The sequence below is a fragment of the Lissotriton helveticus genome, chromosome 12 (genome assembly GCF_964261635.1).
Source record: "Lissotriton helveticus chromosome 12, aLisHel1.1, whole genome shotgun sequence".
Taxonomy (NCBI): Eukaryota; Metazoa; Chordata; class Amphibia; order Caudata; family Salamandridae; genus Lissotriton; species Lissotriton helveticus.
In genome coordinates this window covers 727,306,072-727,322,720 of record NC_136073.1, presented here as the reverse complement: position 1 = coordinate 727,322,720, position 16,649 = coordinate 727,306,072, and the positions used below count along the sequence as shown (strand labels likewise).

Sequence of the window (16,649 nt, the reverse complement as noted above, 5' to 3'; positions counted from 1 at the left end):
CAGCCGGACCTTGGACAAACTTTCCATGCATCTCTCCGCTGTATCTATACACTACCCCTTTTGCACTTACCCCCTTTCCATTCCTCACCCCATTTTACTTTTCTTCTATGCTCCTAAAAAGGTTTTTCTGGTATCTTTTGTAACTATTTTCCCCTCGTCTCTACGTCCTGTCTTCCTCCTACCCCTTTCCCCTATCCCCTAACCCTTCCTGCTACATTCACCTTGTTCCCCTATGTTCTTTAAATGCTTTTTTTGATACTTATGTAACTTTTAACTGATGTAATTTGCAACATTATTGTCCCTCAGGTAAAGCGCTCTGATTCCATCGGGTCTAGCCAGCGCTATATAATAACACATTAAGTACATTTGTTCCCATTTAGTACTCTTCCTCCCTTTGTCCACCTCCCTAGCTCCTAGCTCCTATCCTCACTCCCCTGATTCTCTCACCTTGCCTGCTAGTCTGCCTAGCCCCCTGACCTTTGTGCCCTTTGACTAAGCATTTTTTCTCCCCTTGTTGGGGAAAGATCCAATATTTATACTCTGGAGTCTCAGCGTACCCGCTGAGAGAGTCCACTGCGCCAAGGGAGCCACTCACAGCTGAGGTATGGTATGGCACCCCTTGCCAAAGCACTCCCTCTCCCCTTTTTGGGGAAGGATCCAGTATGTAGGCCTTGGAGTCTCAGAGACCCTTCTGAGAGAGCCCACTGCGTAAAGGGAGACTCCCACAACAGAGATAGGGAAGTGATACTACTCTCCTGAGATCACAGCTTACTGGACTTTGGACGTTGCTTTGACTCGTCTACCGGTTTGTGTCCCCCGTCGCCCTTCCCCTCCTCTTCCCTTGCATTGTCCTTCACTCTCCCCTCCTCTTTCCCGCCTTCATTACGTATCTACTTCCCCAGCTCCTTCCCCCTCCCCTGAATATTTCCCCTTGCTTGCTTTTCCCCTTTCGTATTTGTGCTTTTTGTTTATTTTGACCTTACAAGTAACTATGTTGCCATGCTCTAATAACTGTGTAACCTTTGTAACGATGTAACATGTAACTACGATCTGATGCTCATGTAAAGTGCTCTGATACCGCCGGGTCTAGCCATCGCTATATAAAACCTTTAAAATAAATAAATAAATAAAAATAAAATACTAATGTTTACATAGCTAAATATATCTATTTATATATCTGACTTTATATGTATATTTGCTATAATTATATATATTTTATATAGGTATTTATATATTTTATATATGTATTTATATTTATTTATATATATTTTGTATATGTATTTAGATATATACTTATATATTTTTTATATATGTATTTATATTTATATGTTTATATGTATATTATATAACTATATATAAATATATAAGAATCTAAATAAATATATATCTATAAATATATATGTATCTATAAATACATTTACATGATCTATAAATAAATATACATCTAAATACTTATACATAATTATACACATATATACACACTATATACTTATGTGTATGTATATATATTTATATGTGTATTATATATGTATATATATAAATATGTATATATAAATATATATATAACTATATATGTGTGTGTATATATATATATTTGTATATATAAATATATGTGTGTATATATATAAATATGTATGTGTGTATATATAAATATATATGTATATATTTAGATATCTATAAATATCTTCAAATCACAGATAGTCACCACCGATGCACCACACACTCCGGGTGCAATCTCCAGCAGTTGTGAGCCACTATGCCACCCTCCCCGCATTGTCACTGCGGGGAGGGTCTGCACATTAAAATAGCACTTCATACAAATGACCGCGAGTGCTCTCCTTATTTACAGTCAGCCAGGATTGAATTTGCTGCAGTGGAGCTATATATAAATATCTATCTATCTATCTATCTATCTATCTATCTATCTATCTATCTATCTATATATATATATATATATATATTAACCCTGGGCGAAGAACTACGCTCCGCTCGCGGAGCTTGCGGAGTTTCGGCAGCTCCGCGTTCCGCGGAGAACGCGTAGCTGTCGATAACTCCGCGATCCGGTGCGTAGCGTAGTTCTCGCGCGCTGAATAACATTATCGCGTGCGCGGCAATGGCTTACCTTCGTTCTGCGTTCGTTTTTTCCTGGTCGCTTGTGCCACCATGTTTGGAAACACTCTCGCACAGTCCCGTGCGACTGTGCGAACGCGATAACGTCATTTTGATGCGAGATAGCGTCATAAGGACGCGCGAGGATGCTTTTTGGTAAGATCGAGTTGCCGAACACGCAGAAACTGCATTCTTGCACAGAATAACTCGCGAGCATGTTAAAACCATAATAAATTACCATTTTGGTTAGGAAAAAAAAGGCAAAAAACCTTAAAGTTGTACCTTTGGCTTTATTTTTAGGGGGGAAGGACCCCTCTTTTTGTTTCTACTCTTGTTTTGCAGAGTAAGGAGGAAGGGCTCTTGAGTTTACAACTTCCTGTTCCTGTCCACCAGGCTCCTCCCAGTGCTTTGTCCATGTGGTGCTCACTTTCCTTTGGATTTTGAGCTGGAAGGATCACTTTCTGTCTGTGTTGGCTGCATTACTGATTTACCTTGGATTTAATGAGGACTTTTTGAATTGGAATTCTCTTTTTCAAGTAAGTTTGTGTAATGTATGAGTGATGTAGACTTGTGCTTGTTTGATTGGATTTTTTTTTAACAACAGTATTCAATCCTGGAATTAAATTATTGATGGAGGCCTGTACTTTCATGAGGTCCCAAATTGTAAATTTTTTCTAACATTGCATTTTGTGGAATTTAAAATGTTTCTAATTTTTAAGCCAATATGTGACCCTAGTAGCTAGTACCCCATGTAGTTAGTGTGTAGGCATGCATGAGTTCATTTTATTAACTTTCTGTGGTTGGCCTGGCCATGTGTTGGCGGCCATTTAATGTTTCCAGCCACTTTGCTCTTGCCATAGGCCTCCAACCTTGTGGCCTACTCTGCCAGTAGGCCATAGGTACTACTCATAGGGTCATGAAAGTTAATCAACTGTTTTTGTGGTGTACCCTTAATGTGAAAAACATGGATGGCTTGGATTGATATAGAAAATCTTATTTTTATGTGTGGGGTATTTCTGGTTTTGGGTGTGTTTAAACTTTAAATACTCTGTCAATTTCTGCCATTAGGTAACCCTAGGAATACAGCTTGGGTACTTTTGGTAACTTCGCACGTGAACTTACATTTTTTGTCGTGTTCGCGCACTCAATGTACTTGCTCGGGAACGCGAACACGACTTTTTATTCCGTTCGCGCTGCCGAACATGCCGATTTAGCATTCTCGCGGACAATATGTCCCGAGTTGCATAAAAGTTTCTCAAAAATGTTGCAGGTCTTTCTTGTGCACCCAAAAAAACAGAATTTGTCATTTGGTTGTTGTTTTGGGAGCCTGGGCAGGGGTTTCTTTGTATGTGTTTTTGCGGTGTTATGTTTACAACCTCTGTCTTAGCCATGGGCTATTTATTCCTTGCACATTAACCTGTCATGTGCAGCAGGCATCCTCGTTTTTCTGTCCATATTGGTATCTATAGGCCTGCTTCACTTTATTGGTTCTTTCTGGACTTCATGTGGCCTTTGAGCTGTGGTGCTGCTGGACTGGTATTATTAGCCTACTGTTTTGTCTTTTATACATTGACCTGTGTGTCTTTCAATTGTTCACGTTGCCTTACTGCTTGTTTGACTGATGTTGTTCTGCCTTCTTTACTTGTAGGTGCACAAAAAAGACTGAGGAGGTGCTGGTTGTTTTTTCATCCATCGCTCGTTCTACCGCCAGACGGACGTCCTTCAGTTGGACGCCACGTGTGGTGTGTGACTCATCTGACCAGACATCTCTGCAATTTGTGCTGCTGTGAGCTGACTGACATCAGAACAAGATGGGCCCTAAGAAAGCTACCAGGTCCTCCACCACAAAGAAAGTTGCTGCGAAGAAGGAACAGCAGAAGGAAGTGTCACTTAAGTCTGGTATGGACCCCAAAACCTTTTTTGGCACCCCAAAAGGTACGCCTGCAGCAGCGGGGTCTGGGGTGCAAGCTGGGACCAGCACATCTGCATTAGTGGGGGCAAGCCAGCATCCCAGGGCCAAGCACATGATGAGGGTCGAAGAGGTAGCCAGCCTTCTGCTTGCGAGCAGTGATACTGAGCCAGAACTAAACTTATCGCTGTCTCAAAGTAGTACACAATCCACGCAAGATGGAAGTGCTCAACAACCACCGCCAGCAGTAGATGTTCAACAACCACAACCACCGCCCGCAATAGGAGTTGTTCACCCACAACCACAACCACTTCCCGCAACAGTTGTTGAACAACCACAACCACCGCCCGCAACAGTTGTTGTTGAAAAACCCCAGCCCGCAATAGTACTTCCTCAAGAACAACAACCACCATCTCCGCACCAAATAGTAGTAGTTGTTCCTCCCGAAGTCGGGGCAGTTCAGGAAGTAGAGCCTCCTTCCGAGCAAGAAGAAGAGGAAGCCACTTCTGTAGGTGATCTATTTCCTTCGAATTCACCAAGGGAAAGGAGGGTTAGTGCATCGAGTTCTTCGCAAAGCATCGCTTCCGATGACCTTGATACGGATTGGCAGCCACAACTATCTGCGCATTCAAAGGAGAGACATCCCAAGAAGACCATGCTAGGAAAAAGGAAGTTTCCAGGCAGGCTTGAACTTATGGAGGTCGATGTAGGTGAGCAGGATACTGCTGGTGATAAAGACGGGTCTGACACTGTCATCATCACAAGCGTTATTCCTGGTGCAGAGGATGTAGAGACAAACATTTTCACCCTATCCAGAAATGCTGCAATGACTGATGAGCAGGTACCACGCATAACTCCTACACACTCAACACCCACAGTAACACCAGCTCCAATTTTTTCAACAGCGAAGGCCCGGCAGCATCCGACATCCAGCAGAAGCGCCACTTCAACAGAAGGAGGTAGTGGCAGTACTAGGACTGAGCTGTCCCATAGTCAAATTCCACAATCCTCCAGTCCATCCGGCATTGGCAGTGGGTCCTCCTCTTCCTATGGCAGGAGACAAAAGTTTACCTCCCCAGTGTGGGACTTCTTTACGGTTCACCCAGTTCAGGAGAACATTGCTGTATGCACCATTTGTCATGCCAATGTTAGTCGTGGTAAGCTTGGTACAAACTATGGGACTGGAGGCCAAACGACCCATTTGAAAAAAACACACGTGATCAGGTGGGAGAACCACCTTGCAAGCTTAAAAAATTTTAGCACTCGTGTTGGTGGGGATACAGTGGTACAAGGTCCACTCATGGTTGACCAGGAGGTAGAAGAAGAGGGAGACGATGACCTTCTATCTAGGAGTGGTACACAATCGACCCCTGTCGCCAGCACTGGAGTGGTAAAGTCCACATCCTCCGCATCTGCAACTTCTCAGTGGCACCAGAGTCAGCTGGAAACACCAAGGAGTGCAAAGTCTGCGATGCAAGGTGGTCCGTCTAGCACAACTCAAAGACATGCAAAGCAGCTTACCATTCCTAGCATGTTAAGGCAGGAGGGAAAGTACGAGCGGAACCACCCAGTAGCACGTTTATACAATGCCAAACTTGCGAAAATGTTAGCACTGGACCTTCTCCCATTTTCATTTGTTGAGGCTGTTGGATTTCTGGAATTAGTGGCAACCCTCTGCCCAAAATGGAACGTTCCCAGTCGCTACTATTTTGCCCGAGTGGCTGTTCCAGCACTACACCACGATGTGCTGGAATTGATTGGGAAAGCCTTACAACAGAGTGTTGTCCATTGTATCCACCTGACAACAGACATGTGGAGCAGTTGCGATGCTACAGATTTCATGTGCATCACCGCACACTGGATCTCTTTTGCAGGTGTTAAAGACAAGTTAACTTCAGGCCTCCGTGACGTTGCTGGAATTTTTAATGATACGCGCAGACATGCAACTATAGCCATGTTTGGTATGGACAAAAGTCATACTGCTGAAAACATTTTGTCTGACTTTAACGACAAGGTCTTTGAATGGCTGAAACCAAGAGGCCTTAAGATTGGTTTTGTTTCCACCGACAATGGCAGTAATGTAGTGAAGGCAATGAGAGAAGGACATTATTTCAGGGTACCCTGTTTGGCACACTGCATAAACTTAGTCGTGCAAGACTTTCTGAAAAATGAAGCCAAAGTCAGCAACATAATGGCCATCTGCAGAAGAATATGCACGCACTTTAACCATTCTTTCAAAGGACGGAAGCTGCTACGGGTCATTCAGCAAGAGCATAGGTTGCCAGTCAAAGCACTGATCCAGGAGGTCCCAACACGTTGGAACTCAAATTATTTCATGCTTGAGCGTCTCTTTGAGCAGTACATCCCACTGAATGCTTATGTCATGTCAAGAAGATTAGGGGATCCTACTGTTAATCTTAAAGCCCTGACCATTGAGATGTGGCAGTGGGACCTCATTAAATGCATCACAGAGATGCTACAACCCTTTGAGGTCTTCACACGTGCAGTTAGCAGGGAGGACTGTACTATGGGCCAAGCCATCCCATTGTTGTACATGCTTGAGCAACAGGTGAAGGAGGTCTGTGAAACATACGAAGGTGACGAACAAAAAGTTGATGCATATACCTTAGCCAAGGGCTTAGTCAACCGCTTGTGTGAAAATGTAAGGCTCAACAATATTGTGTCAGGTGAACATTACATAACTGCAACAATCTTGGATCCACGGTACAAATTATTTGTCAGCAGTAACGAAGTAATTCCATTTTCAGATGAGGATGTTGACAAGTACAAAACTTCCATAGCTGCGGAAGCTAATGAGTTAGAAACTGAACGGCTGTTACTTAAAGGCCTGCCACTGCCAGCCCAGGCCAGTCCAAGTACTCCTGACGCAAGTTCTTCACAGCGTGAGAGCAGTGCGTCTGCTTTCCAGCAGGCACCAACAGTACCAAAAGCAGCACCTACACGATCTGATTCAGCAGACCCAACCAAAAGCATAACTGATTTTTTTATACAGAAAGGGATGGGTAAGTCCGTTGCTGTTGCAAAGGGAAAAGAGGACCAGCAAAGCCGAGCACCAATGAACATTGAGCGGATGGTTCAGGCCTATCTGGATGACACAACAGAGGTGTTCATGGAGCAAAGCCCATTGGTCTATTGGTATGAAAGAAGGAGACAGTGGCCAGTGCTGAGCAGGCTGGCGATAAAGTATCTGGCTTGTCCTGTAGCCAGTGTCTCCTCTGAGCGGGTTTTCAGTGCTGCTGGTGCCATTGTCACATCGAAAAGGACTAGTCTCTCCCCCAAAAGCGTGGAGCGGCTGACAATGATAAAAATGAATCAACGCTTCATACCACCAGACTATCAAGTACGTGAATCACCGCCGGATGAAGAAAGCGAGTGTGAAGAAGACGTCCTCACTACTGGGTTACATGACCTACTTCTGTCTGAACGCACAGAGTTTGAGGACGAGCTCCTCTTCCCTGACAACTAGGACAGGTATGTTAAAGGAATGATGCAATGCATTGCATAGGATTGTTTAGCCGACTCTGAGCAAATGTGCATGGAATTAAAGTATGCTAGTAGTAACTTCAGACTCACGTGATGGGCAATTTTCCCATGTTATTTAATAATATAAATTATTTATGCACTTGTGACCCTACTACTACAGGTGCAGTCAGTACTTAATTTATCGTTCGTAGTGCATGTTCATGTTGCACAACGTACATTATTTGGTGAAACAGTCCCCCCTCCACCCCCCCAACAAACACAAATGAACTTCAAATGTTTTCTTGTGAAAATAATATCTTTGTTTTATTTTTATATTTTAATAATGATAATAGAAAAATAAAATATATAACAAATGTAACCCCCTGACCCAGAGCTGTCCCTCCCTACCCTCCCCTAACCCCAACCAAATTTCAACCCAAATGTACACCCCAACTCCCACATCCCACCCACCAACAAAAGGATTAAAAAAGGGGCAAAAAACAGGGTCCATTTCAAAGCCGGCGGGCTTTCAGGTGTTTGTCCACCAGTATTTTGACACGCTCCTCTAGACCGTCCTCCTGCTTCTTCCGCTCCTCCTCCAACTTCGCTACCCGGCGGAGAATCTTTGCTTTGAAAGCACGGCACCTACACTTGCATGCATGTGGTTGTTGTTGTTGTTGTGGGGGGGCCGCCGAAGATGTAACAATGCGGCGGCGGGCGGCTGCCTGACCACGGCGACGTAGTCCTGCAGGCTTGGGGCCCGGGGCATTGGAAGAGGCAGCAGCTGCTGCCGCCGCCTCCTCCTCCTCCTCCTCGGCCTGATCCACCAGCCGGCGGTAGGCCTCTACAATTGCCTGCAGTTTCCGCTGCCGGGCCCGGACTGCCAACTCCTTCCTGGTTGGTTTTTGGGAAGGAGTAACTATAAAGAAAGAAACAGAATTGTTAATCCAAACTCCCCGCAAATCAAGAACACAACATTGATTCAACACATAGTGGGCGGCACAGTAGCACTAGCAAGCAAGCTGAGTACCAGAAATAGTGTTGCGTCTATCTTGAACATTCTACAGCCTCTATTCATTTTTCGGACTTTTTGTCACGGCTTTATGTCTGCCCTATTAGCATGGGTGTACTTCAACGGTCACACACATTAGAACGAACACCTGTCTTTTACATATCTCCTTTTGTTCCGGGAAGGCGGGAACACTCTCAAAGTAACATTAATTAACAGGGGGCAGCTAGTAGCACATGTCTAGTAAAGACTATAATACTTTATACCGCGCAACAAACCTTATTTGGTTTGTGTTTCACCAGCAACGACCCATGCACCCAGTCGTCCCCTCCTTCCCTTGCCTTTGGGTTTGCCCAAAACACCGCAGCTGCTGAGACTATCCACTAACCACCGGTATTGGGTGTGTCTCCCAACCACGCTGGCAGCTGTGTTTTCCCCTTTACATGCTTTAACAACAACCCATGCATCCGACTGCTATCAGGCACTTGCATTACTGTAGTGGTAATGCTTAGCATGCTAATGACAAGTAAAGGTAACATATATTTTCCAGTAGAGTACAGTGAGAAAGTTTTCCCCTCCCACCAAGTAATGCAGATCACTATTGAATCTAACTTACCATCGCCCGCCGCTGTTGGCTCCCCCCCCACTGCTGCTGGTGTAGGTGCCTCTGTTCCTCCTGTCCCCGCCGGGAGCGCTGAAGCAGCGCCGCTGTCCCCGTCGGCACTGGTCGATGGTAAGGGTTCTGCACCTATAAAAATAAGTACGCCTTTTTAGATGGATGCACAGCCCACTTTGTACTTGTTCACCAAGAATGGAGTTCTTCAAAACAGTTAAGTCCAACGTACGTAATCAGTATGAGTCCACATTGCATAGTACAGCAGAGTCACTACACATATTATTAGCATTCATTGTTATGGTATGGTACCCAAGCTCATCTCATCTGTCCTGCTACTCTAGTCCTTGGAAATTGGAAGTGAACTATGTAACCTTTGTACATCAATGTATCCAGTTTTGCGCATGTGTTAACTCGCAGCTTGTTGCGCAGTACGAGAAGACGCTCTGGGGCAACACATCATTGTTCAATGCATACACCTGAAGAGGTGGGAAAGTAAAAGGGCCCGTATTTAAGTTTTCTATGTGGATTGTGGGATACAGTTTGCTTACAGGTTACACAACTTCTTTTTAGCATGGCTGCATAAAACTGGCATAAATGTATTTAATACTGTCTAACGTGCACCACTTTTGTCATTATTTTTCGGCAGGTGAGAAGATTGCCTTCTACGAAGCGGACATTTCCATAGCTTACAAAAAAAGAGGAATATCTGACCAGTATACGTTGGTGAGAGGTCTCCGATAGTTGCCACATTTCCCTATTGTGCACTAGTAGCTGTACAAATGTTGATTACTTTATTATGCCTGTTTTAACTCTGGATTTTTTCTGGTGGGCCCTTCAACGTATTGGACGGAAGCACTTAAAAACATTGATGTTACTTACTTACTTCTAACAAAATAAAGCTTTGGAATGACCACTTTGACTCTGAAGTTTATTTTCACTGTCTGTTGTCTTAGAGACTCACACGAGTGAGTGAGCAAAAGGGGGTTTCTTAGCTAACGGTTTGTGTCCTAAAAGCATTCGGCATCTTGGTATTGGGGTTCAGGAGTGTGATTTGAACAATAGACCAATGACTCAGGCCATATAGGCTGACGTTCAGTGAATTGTGCGTTCCTCAGAGTTCTGTGACTGAGGTGTAAGTAAGGTCCAACCTGCCTATCAGTACCAACAACATCCAATTTTCGTGTGCATAGTTACATAGTTGTGCAATATGTATATAACTCCGTAGGAGATAGAAGAATACACACAAGACTAGTAGTGGTATACTAACGTTTACAAAAATACTAGACAAACATCATTCTGGATGCCTACTTGGTTGCTGTCAATTGACAAAGCACTGCAGACACATTACAGAGGAAAAAACAAGCACTGTTGGACTTACTGGGGACAGCAGCAGGATCCGCAGTAGAGGAGCTCTGTGTAACTGGTGGTTCACCCGCCGACTCGGTCCCTGTATTCTGCTTGCCCCTGGATTCTGTGGTTCATGTAAAAATTTAAATAATAAACATAGATAAATACATTGAGTGATGTGAAACATAGACATAATTGCAAATCACACTGCTACAGTGGAACAGAGCCGGAGGCAACAAATCCATGCCAGGGGCCGCAACGCAAATATGTATCCATCCTTAGAGTATTATTACATTAAGGATATCTATTGGTGCGGTGGCCCCTGAAGTTTGGTGCCCCTGTGCAGTTGCACAGCTTGCACATGCCCCCTAGAGCCGGCCCTGGCTGAGGTAAGAAGAACAAAGTAACGTTAGCATTCTTTGCAAGAAAAGGATTCCATTCATGCAGAAGAGAAGGCCGTGAAAAAAATGCTACAATATGCAAACAACGTACAATTAATAATTATCCATCCACCGCTATTTCACTGACGGACAAAGGAAGGACAAGACTCTATTAATAGCATTAACTAACTCCAGTTCTCAGCAATAAAGAAAATCTCACATCAATAAACAGCAACAGCTAGCGCCAAGTTGAAACAACACGCAAGAGCCAGTGAAGAAGAAGAACACTGTCATACAATGACAGTAGATATACCGGAATACATCGCAAATGTAACTAGGGGCAACAGTCATCGCGTTACTTATTCAGCCAATATTTACAAAGATACAATAACAATATTTAGACAACTATATATCTATATATGTATATATATATATATATATATATAATCTATATGTATATAAATATATATATATATATATATATATATATACACACTTTATTTTTGGGGTAGCCACTCACCAAGACCCACAACCTCCACACCAAGCAGGTCCAACAGGTCCTGCTCACGGTCCAAAATGTCGGCCCAGCGGTGGGACAGCTGATGGTGGGTACGCCGGATACCGGAGCAGCGGAAGACTGCACGGCGCACCTTCCCCCACCGCCGGAGACGCTCTTCAATGTGCTGGTATCCGGAGCCGGGCCTGCCGCCTGCTGCCAAAGTCAAGGGGAGGTGACGTTGGATAAAAAAGACCAGGGCGGCCAACTTCTCCTCCCCAAAAAGTTGGCGGGGCGTCACTCCTGCCGGGCGCATTCTGCCGCAAGGCAGCCTGGTTTTTTTAGGCACAGCCGCCTTGCCCTTTGAGCCGCCGATTCTGCTGGCACCCTTCACCATGGTTCTGGGTGGAGGGGAGAAGGAAAGTTGAAGACAAAAAGGTTAGGGGAAGAAAGAAGAAAGATAAAAGAAGGAAGTAATATAAAACAAGAGAAAAGTTGCAAAAAAAGTGGTAAAAGTAACAATAAAATGAGAAATATAAACCTAGGCACAGACAGAAATAGGTACGAAGTAAAGAAAGTTAGAAAAACTGAGGGAAAAGACCAGGATGGAAGAGATAGGAGTGAGATGCTGAAGTAGGCCCAAAACCATAGCCAGAGTGTGAAATCGAAGATGGCTCTGCCCGTCGCGACCGCCGCGGTAAGTTCGCGCGATATTTGACGCGATCACGCACTTTGGCAGTGCGAACGAGAAGATGAGTTCCCGAACATGTCTAACACAACGCGAACACGTTACTTGTGACCCGGAACCGGAAATAAGGGAACGCAAGCGGGCGGGACAAACCTCATTGAGTAACTTAGCGCGCTAGCTATCGCGAGCATGCAGGCAGCGCCCCGAACACGCGCACCGCGCTCCCGAAGACGAAAAACGGCGCGCGAACGGGTCTAGCAACCTACTACGCATGTCCGCGGAGCTACGCGTAGCTCGCGGAGTGCAAGTGCGTCTTCGCGTAGCTTCGCGGAGTGCGGCTACGCGAACTACGCCCAGGGTTAATATATATGTATATATATATATATATATGTATATATATTTATTTTTAAAGGCTTTAAGGTGCCCGCTAGTAAGGTTGCATTCGAACAGCAGCACTGTAACTTCAGACAGGTAAAATACATCACCCCATGCCGGTTATTTACTTCTCTCATGTCTCGGTTTTAAGCCTGACGCGTTTCTGAGACTTTGCTCATCTTCAGAGGCTAGACTTGAGTTCATTTGGCGCTTTGACACTCCCACTTATTTATACAATTAACCACCCTCAGATGGGCAACTCCTATGAGTTTAACGGACTGCTTTGTTGGACTAGTAGTCTGTGTCAATTCCCTGGATGGGTGCGTCTCATTTCTGCTGGTACCATTTCACAGCCCTTGGATGGGCCATGGGATGCATAGTGTCCATAAATCCCTTGGCTACTGCTTCACATGAGAGGCTCGGCTAATTCCGGGCCTGTGACCCTCCGTGTTCTCTTGGTGGTGCAAACCTTCACGTACGGGCTGCTGCGTGAAATATTAAAGGCTCCAAGTTGCCCGCTAGTAAGGTTGCACTCGAACAGCAGCACTGTAACTTCAGACGGGTAACAGACAGCACCCCATGCTGGTTATTTGGATCACGAGCTGTCCCACGAAGGCTCTCGCTGTCGGCGGTTTCGACTTCCGGATCGGAGTCAACAGGCCTTGTCAAATGCAACCCACGCAGGATCTGAAGATCGCTTCTTACTCGGACCAGCAAGGTCAGAGAGGTTGCTCCTTTTCAGGGGTGCCCATTGATGCTTCAGTAACACGATACTGCCTATGCGAGGTAGGAAACTAGAGTTATGAAATCTCCATATCAAAGAGGCCCCTATCTAATTGATACAGGTCGGGGGGAGGGTGCTCTATGGACAATGGTAACAGAAGCTCTGTGATCACCTTAAACACCAGTTTCTATTTTTTTTAAAAAGAAGAGAAATCCTCAGCCTACCATTCATCTTTGTTCAATCTAGTCCAAATATCATCCCCAAGAAGCAAGGCAGGCAGTTTAAGGAATGTGAAACAAAATAGAAATAAATTCATGTTTGCTTTGCTTACTATGGTCAGGTCTCAGAGGTCATGCTAAACTCTACCACATTGGTCAAGTTATTTCACCAGAATGCAAAATATTTTTTGCTACAAATCTGATTCCCCAGCCTTCCTCTAAAATATATCCTTGCAATTGGTCCGGTACCGGAGGTTATGCAGCCTGCCATTGCGATTTGTACAGTCACAAAACTACAGCTAGCCGCCTGCCTGGTAGAGATCCTGCGAGATTCCAGCCTAAACAAACATTTCTTTGGAAGATTTCTGTAATCCAGAGTCTTTTGTCTGCGGGAAGCATTGATGAACAATTCATTGGAGAGGTTTGAGGAACTAGATGTTTCCAGAAACAGCTATAGAATCCCCCCCCCCCACCCTTATTGATGTCAAAACACTCCCAGATTCCTCAGGATCAGAGGAAAGCCCAACAAATGATATGCTAAAATGGAGGTGGAAGCAGCAGGTTTCCTCCTAAGGAAGTTATTTTCTCCTCTCGGAACAAATAACCTAATTATCCAATCATAACCTTAGAAACGCCACATTTTAACTTCTGAAAGATTTTGACAAAGGTATAGTCCACAACATTATCTCCACTAGATAGCAGGACTTTACAGTTTTTTAGAGTAATTAATCTACATAAGGTAAAGATATGAATAAATAACATATATTTTAAGGATCATTTAATTAAGTAAATGTTTTTAAAAACTGGATGTAGAATTGTGTTGTCTCTCTGAGATAATTTAGTATCCCACAGTTTAGTGATGCCTATGTAGTGTTGCAAGATGTAGTGGCACTTGATATAACAATCAACCACAAACTGGTAGTTCACCACTCTTAAGTGATATTTCAAGTATGAATGGAAAAAGTAGTACTTGGTGGTTTAATACTCTGCAGGACAGGTTTAGCCCATCTGAGTTATTTCCCCCCCTTCTCTCGTTCCTATTTAAGGCTAGAATTCATGGTCTTCTAGTAGTGAGATTTTATCTGTCTCACTGGTGCAGGGACACCCTTCGTCTACGGGTTCACAAAATGAGGATCAACACTGGAGTGGAAACAAAATACAAGTTTATTTCACTCATGAGAGGAGTCCCATCACTCAGACACTGCAAGTGCCAGAGGGTGAGGGCTGACAAGTTCAAGTTCAAACATGGCATTTATACTTTTCGGTGCCTCCTGAAACACATTGAAACCACTTCATCATTGTTACATGATGCTTACACAACACCTTACACAACCCCTTTGTATAATACTTACATGCTGAACAGTTGAATCCTGATAAACCCCTACCCTCATAATCTTTGTAGATAGGCAAGGGAGGTTACAGGCTTTGGTGGGCTAACAAATAAAGCATCTGTTCACTTCGGCAGGGCAGGGCTCCTTACTGCGACACGCAAGCCTTATCAATACAACCAGCTTTCAGTTAACACGTAACTTCTGACTTTACAAAACTCCCCGCAGAAACAAAAAATTGGGGCTGGTAAACAAAATGGAAGAGGAGTAGAGGCTAACTTAACAGAATACATTTTTTACCGTTCAACAGTCTTCTGTCATTTGTTGGTTATAATTTATACTTTTCTGCTTGCAACACAGTGATGTCAAACAGCTTATGAGCCCCTTATGTTTCTTATACTTCATTCCCCATGTCTTTAAAAAAAATAATGATAATTCCTGGTGAAACTTCCAAGGGTATTTTAAAGAATTTGTAATTAAAATGTGATTTAAAGTATGGAATCTGCAACTCAACATTTAAGTTCAGATTTAAAGTTTACCCGTAATTGTACTACATTTCAGTATAATTTTCTCTTATTAGGAAAGGCTATGCCCGAATGAGTGTGAGGTCAGTGCTTGGGCTTGGCTAGGACATCGAGAGCTGGAGGTGATGCACTCTACATTAAGCGAACCCTACCCCACTGCAGTACCAAGGAATATGCCTGCAACGATTGGGTAAGGATGAAGAACGCTCAGGCAGAGAATATAAGATTGAGTTTTATTGCCTCCCAAGCCCGCCAAAGCAGAAGTATGGCTAAAATTCAGGCTACAAATTTCAAATGATTTGAATGATGCGCCATTGTGAACTGGATGGTAAGTCATCCCATTTTAAAATGACAAACAAGTTACTTACGCTCGATAGCGCTCTTTGGGTGGATAACCTAACCACAGATTCCTCACGTCCTGAACATCAGCTCATTGGCAAATTGGCTTGACCAATGAGCAGAGCTAGCTTTGTGACCTTTTTAGATAAAAAACATAAATAAATCCCAATCCACCAAAAAGTGAGGTGGGAGGTTCAGTGAGGTATCTGCGGTTAGAGTATCCACCAGAAGGAGCTTTATTTCAAGTAATTTAGCTCTCTGATGGATACTTTTAGCCGCAGATTCCTCAACTTCTGAAAATATACCAAAGCAGTACCTCTCCTAGTTGTGGGTCTGTGGAATGTCTCAGACCAAAAAGTCCTGCAAGACCAAAAAGTTCTGCAGGATCCAATGGACAAAATGCTCTTCCTGAAGGTCAAGACAATAGTGCTTCATGAACATGTGCACTGATGCCCACGTAGCAGCCTGTCAGATATCTAGGAGAGGCACTCTGCATGCTGGTATAGTAGTAGCAGCCTCGGCTCAAGTGAAATGAGCCCTCAGTCCTACAGATAGCTGTATCTTAGCTAGCATGTAGCATATTTTTATGCAAAGGACTATCCACCTTCAGATAGCTCTTTTCTGCACTATCTTGCCCTTCTGTGATCCAGCGAAGATTGCAAAGAGTTGATCGTCCACCCCATGGTCCTTGGTCCGACAGAAATGCAGCTAATGTGGTCAACACCAGTTTGTCTGGAAAGAATGTCATTGAAGGCAGCTGGAGTGAGGGTGCCTACAGATAAATAGTCTAACAGTGGCCAATACAATGTTCTGCCGGGCCAATAACATAAACAGCAACACTTCAGACAGCTCTGCTTGTAGAGGGTCAGTTTGATGGGTGCTGCACCAAGCCATAAACTTGTCCCAGCACCTGGTATACAATGAATTCATAGATGAGCACCTTGCTGTGAGAATCACATCAATGACTATGGAAGGAAGATCGAAGGAGAATAGCCGATGCTGATCAATCTACATGCATCGACCATGCCCTATTGCTGGGAGAGTAGATCCTCCCAAAGAGGAAGCTTGATCTGAGGATAGATGCTCATACTCCGAATTCCTGAA

The 16,649-nt window shown here is 44.0% G+C and overlaps 3 protein-coding genes across 3 annotated transcripts in view; all 3 read left to right on the top strand.

Annotated features, from left to right (window-relative positions):
• Positions 1-16,649, top strand: part of NUDT17 (nudix hydrolase 17) — a 683,665-nt gene that overhangs the window by 657,593 nt on the left and 9,423 nt on the right. Inside the window, exon 7 of the mRNA XM_078669378.1 lies at positions 15,263-15,396. Coding sequence (XP_078525504.1) covers positions 15,263-15,396 — 134 coding nt within the window. The remainder of the gene's footprint in view (positions 1-15,262; positions 15,397-16,649) is intronic.
• On the top strand, positions 2,189-6,390 carry LOC144799275 (uncharacterized). The gene is made up of 3 exons (XM_078670517.1): positions 2,189-2,645; positions 3,758-5,242; positions 6,378-6,390. Exons 2-3 carry the CDS (start codon positions 3,921-3,923, stop codon positions 6,388-6,390), a joined length of 1,335 nt encoding a protein of 444 aa, XP_078526643.1. The 5' UTR covers positions 2,189-2,645; positions 3,758-3,920.
• On the top strand, positions 6,389-10,031 carry LOC144798535 (putative protein ZBED10P). Its single transcript, XM_078669462.1, has 2 exons — positions 6,389-7,510; positions 9,773-10,031. The coding sequence occupies exon 1, from the start codon at positions 6,402-6,404 to the stop codon at positions 7,503-7,505; it is 1,104 nt and encodes a 367-aa protein (XP_078525588.1). The 5' UTR covers positions 6,389-6,401; the 3' UTR covers positions 7,506-7,510; positions 9,773-10,031.